This window comes from Echinops telfairi, unplaced genomic scaffold, assembly GCF_000313985.2.
Source record: "Echinops telfairi isolate 266 unplaced genomic scaffold, ASM31398v2 ScPeMD7_7457;HRSCAF=8495, whole genome shotgun sequence".
Taxonomy (NCBI): Eukaryota; Metazoa; Chordata; class Mammalia; order Afrosoricida; family Tenrecidae; genus Echinops; species Echinops telfairi.
In genome coordinates this window covers 41,766,083-41,770,222 of record NW_022111357.1, presented here as the reverse complement: position 1 = coordinate 41,770,222, position 4,140 = coordinate 41,766,083, and the positions used below count along the sequence as shown (strand labels likewise).

Genomic DNA, 4,140 nt, shown 5'->3' with positions numbered 1-4,140 from the left:
CCCCCCCAATGGCCTATTTCAGAAGCCTTTCATTTATATGTTACAAATGGGTTAGAAAATAATGGCTAATGTCCCCTTGAAAGCCTAAAACATCACGTGATACACATCTTGGCATCTGTACTTTGATTTGCAAGGTGATTTCTCCCTCCTGTGATCCCTGATGTAGTGGTTTCTAGAAAGAGCGTGGTTTTGGCCTATCTCATCACGCTCAGTCTTCTCGGCCAGTCCTGTGAGGAGGTTTTAGTGAGCCGGAAACGGAGGTTAGTTCCTGCACACGCATGGCTACAGACACTCGGGGTGCACTGCTCCACTAGTCCTGAGCTTTGCGCATTCTGTTCTCTCATGGACGGGAACTGAACAGTATTTCTACCCTAATTGTGTGATGCACATTTCATCAATCCCAAGCATTTCTGTCATTTTGAAAGCCCGTCCGTGTAACATTCGGGAAGTAAGCATAATCCTTATTGCTGGGTCGGGGGTACACTTGTGTGCTGAAGACAGCGAAAACGTTCCTACCCCTCTAGTGGACTGGGCACTGCAGGGGAGGCAGTGGCATTTCAGAGCAGTCCTCTTGGAGAGGAAATGCCCGGCAGGAAGCTGGGGCCCATTTCCACAGGGAGGGTCTGAGGGGCGGGTCTACAGAGCACTTTCTGAGGTCGGCTCTCGCCACGCTAAGCGGGGTTTTGGTCCTTTAAATTCATGTAAGTAACCTGCTTGAAGATGAGTTCCAAGTGCGAGCGACTCGCGTGGCCCAGGTGATGCACCTCAGCGCACAGGGTGGGCAGGCTCGTCCTGAGGGTCAGGGTGTTCGAAGTGTTCTTGCTCGAGTCAGAATGAAAAGCAAACCTGTATTTACGCCCCAGCTGGTAGGACAGGCTGGTTCTGACGAATGCACTGACAATCAGCTAGGAAAGAATGTCATAATTTTTTTCCTTAACGACTCGCTCGGGTAGGGAATCAGCAGTGCCTCTCCAAGAAGGAGGGACCCCCTCCTGCCCCCTCCCTACCCCCCAATCCATACTTGCGCTGCCCTTACTGTCTGGGGTGCACTCGGCTGGGCAGGCCAGGGCTGTGCTGGGAATGAAGGTGGCACAGATGTCATGACCCACCAAGCCAGGCAGCAAGGGGAGCCTGGGGGAGCAGCCCTCAGTCACGTCTGTTCTGCTCCGACTGCCCTCTGACCTTTATTCTGAGTGAGCGGCAAACACATGTGCTGGAGGTGCTGAGCCCTCTTGTGCTGCGTGGGTGGGGGGCTAGGGGACGGTGCAGCAGAGGGAAGGACAATTAGATGAGACCGTTGCTGTCATCAGAGTCAAAGCAAACCCACAGAAGCTCTTCTGGGACTGCTGTTTCCCCTGCCTCCTGGGGTCCTCTGAGGACAGCCCCCTCGTGGGGAGGTGAAGATGCCAAGGGTCGGAGGGAGTGTCCCAGGATGGCCGCCGCTCCTGGAGTGCTGTCGATGGATGCTGTGCTAACCCGCTGCTCCACTGTCCGCAGCAAGCATGAGCCAGTGGCGTGGCCACAAAGACTGAGGTCAGAACCAGGAACGCATAGGCGCTTTGGAATCCTGGCACTGTGGTCAGGCCCAGACCCACCGTTTAGTGGGAGCTGGTGGTGCCGGCCCCAAAGGCTGATTGGAGGAGAAATGTTGAGTCCGAGGGTCTGCCTGGTCACGGAGGGTGACAAGGGGCTCTGTACTCGTGTCACCGCTTCGTGTATGTCCTGCTGGAGCTTTTACTCAGGCCTCCTTTTGGGGTGGGGATCTTGCTTCCAGCCTTGGTCCCCGAGGTGCCTGCTCTTGCCATTGCTGAGCCTTTACCTGCAGTGAGAACACAGCGTGTTAGGAGGGAGACTCGGGGCCCACATAGAGGAGACGGTGATATTCCTGGGAGGATTTATGGTCTTGGAAACCCACATGGGCGGTTCTACCTTGTGCTACAGGGTGGTTATAAACCGGATTTGTCTCGATGGCAGTGAGTTTGGTTTGCTTTGGGGAGGCTGGGTGCAGGGATGTGCCTTCGCTGTCCACTTGTGCAGGTCGATATCAGAACCATGGACAGTGTCAGGCTGAATCAGATAGAGAAAATGCAAAGGGAGAGATGGAGATAGATATCAAGAGAGCAAGCACTTGAGCATGTGTACGGGGTTGCGGGCAGAGAGAGAAGTAGAGAGCTCCGTGTGGTGCCTGCTGGGTCCCAGAGGGAAGCAGGACCGAGGCAGCGGTCAGCCCTGCAGTCAGCACTCCCACCCCGAGAGAAGGCAGGGAGAGAAGACCAGGGACCACCACACCACAGGAGCGAGATGCACTCAGGGCGGGCTACGTCTGGGCCTGGACCTCCCCAGTTAGTGGTTGCTGTGAGGAGCAGGCAGCCAAATCCCTGAGCAAAACACACTGAGTACCCTTCTCACCACACGGCAGTACACGGGCCACTCCTCACACAGGTGTGGATCCAAGGTCTTTTTCAACAACTAGAACACTTGAGATCTTACTGTAGGACATCTTAAATCTGACAGAAAACCGGTGGTGGCCTATCTGTGTAGTACTCCAGTTTCACCTGTCTACCTGCTTCAGGACAAGACGCAGACAGCAGCGTACCCTGGGGTCACTGGGGAGCCTCAGGAGCTAGTGGCCACTCACGAAGGCCTCATAGACGCTGAGGGAGACTGGGGGCAATGGCGGCAGAGTACGGGCAGCTTACCCAGTGGAGGCACCTGTGCCTTGTATAGGACGTGTGTCTTGCGCATGTTCATGGTGCAGCCGGCAGGACCCATCAGGTGAACCTTCCATGCCTGTAAGGGGAGGAGAGATCAGAGACATGTGTTCTCAGGCCACTGAGGCAGCTTTGGCTGCTTCTACCACACCAGAGACAACGTACAGCTAATGCCGAAGGTGAGGGGTAGCAGCCAGCCACAGTGCAGGAGGTGGCTCTGCAGCCTGTACACACTGCCCCCAGCCAACGGAGCACGCCCGAGGTCTGCACCCCCTGCGTCCCGGGCGGGTGTTGTGTGGTCAGGAGGGTGCTGCAGGTATGGTGGGGCCCAGCTACTTTGCTGGCCCCACATCTGGGAACCTGCATGAGAACCTTGCAGCCAAGTGCAGCAGGGCTGGGTTGCCCATGGGCAGAGGCCCCCATAAGGGCTCAGCGCCTGATGCCTGACACAAGCGGGCACTGCCAACCAGTCATCTTTGGAGGCCCCAGCCTCCCTCCCCTGCCTCTACCCTGATGTGAGATGGGCAGGTGGGCCTGGGTGACCAAACGTCTCCTCGTCAAATCACAGGCTGGCTCTCTAGGGAGGAGCAGGAGGGCATTGCACTTTATGTGAAATTTAATTCCAAAACTGGGCTGGGCTGTTTTATTAATCAAAAGGGATCAGAATACTCCAGAATCTGGCCAAGATGTCATCTGAATCCACTGCTGTCAAATCCATTCTGATTCACAGTAACCCTACAGCACAGAATAAAACCCGGTAGCACAGATTAGAGCCCTATAGCACAAACCCGACAGCACAGATCAGAACCCGGAGCACAGACTAGCACACTGCTGTGGAATCCATTCTGGTTCACAGTGACCCGGAGCACAGACTAGCACACTGCTGTGGAATCCATTCTGGTTCACAGTGACCCGGAGCACAGACTGGCACACTGCTAGAATGGAATCCATTCTGGTTCACAGTGACCCGGAGCACAGACTAGCACACTGCTGTGGAATCCATTCTGGTTCACAGTGACCCGGAGCACAGAACAGAGCTAACTGTCCGCAGCACGGTCATGGTGACCGCTGCACCTTTGTCACGTAGAGTGTAGTGAGTGCCCCCCGGGGGGTCTGAACCGTGGAACTTTGGTTAGCACTGCACCCCCGGGGCTTTTCCAGGTGCCCTGAGGGAGGCCCCAGGGGACGGACGAGTGATGGCAAGAGTAAGGAAAACCACTCAATGCTTTGCACCACTACGTGCAGAGTCCATAGTAAAGCCATTGATGAATGACCTGGTAAGACAGCAGGTGAGTGTAAGTGAATGGAGAGAGGGAGGGAGGGAGGGAAAGGGAGAGAGAGAGAGAGAGAGACAGACAGAGAGAGAGCGCGCGAACGTGAGCTGGAGCACTGTGCCCTCTGAATACAGGGTAGGGTGTGGCTGTGGGCA

At 55.7% G+C, this 4,140-nt stretch overlaps 1 protein-coding gene across 1 annotated transcript in view; it reads right to left on the bottom strand.

Annotated features, from left to right (window-relative positions):
* Positions 1–32: 32 nt before the first annotated feature.
* CEP104 (centrosomal protein 104) overlaps positions 33–4,140 on the bottom strand; it is a 39,919-nt gene continuing 35,811 nt past the window's right edge. Inside the window, exons 18-19 of the mRNA XM_045299218.1 lie at positions 2,700–2,805; positions 33–1,819 (exon numbers count right to left, since the gene is read on the bottom strand). Of these exons, the coding sequence (XP_045155153.1) occupies positions 1,704–1,819; positions 2,700–2,805 (222 nt within the window). The 3' untranslated portion in view covers positions 33–1,703. The remainder of the gene's footprint in view (positions 1,820–2,699; positions 2,806–4,140) is intronic.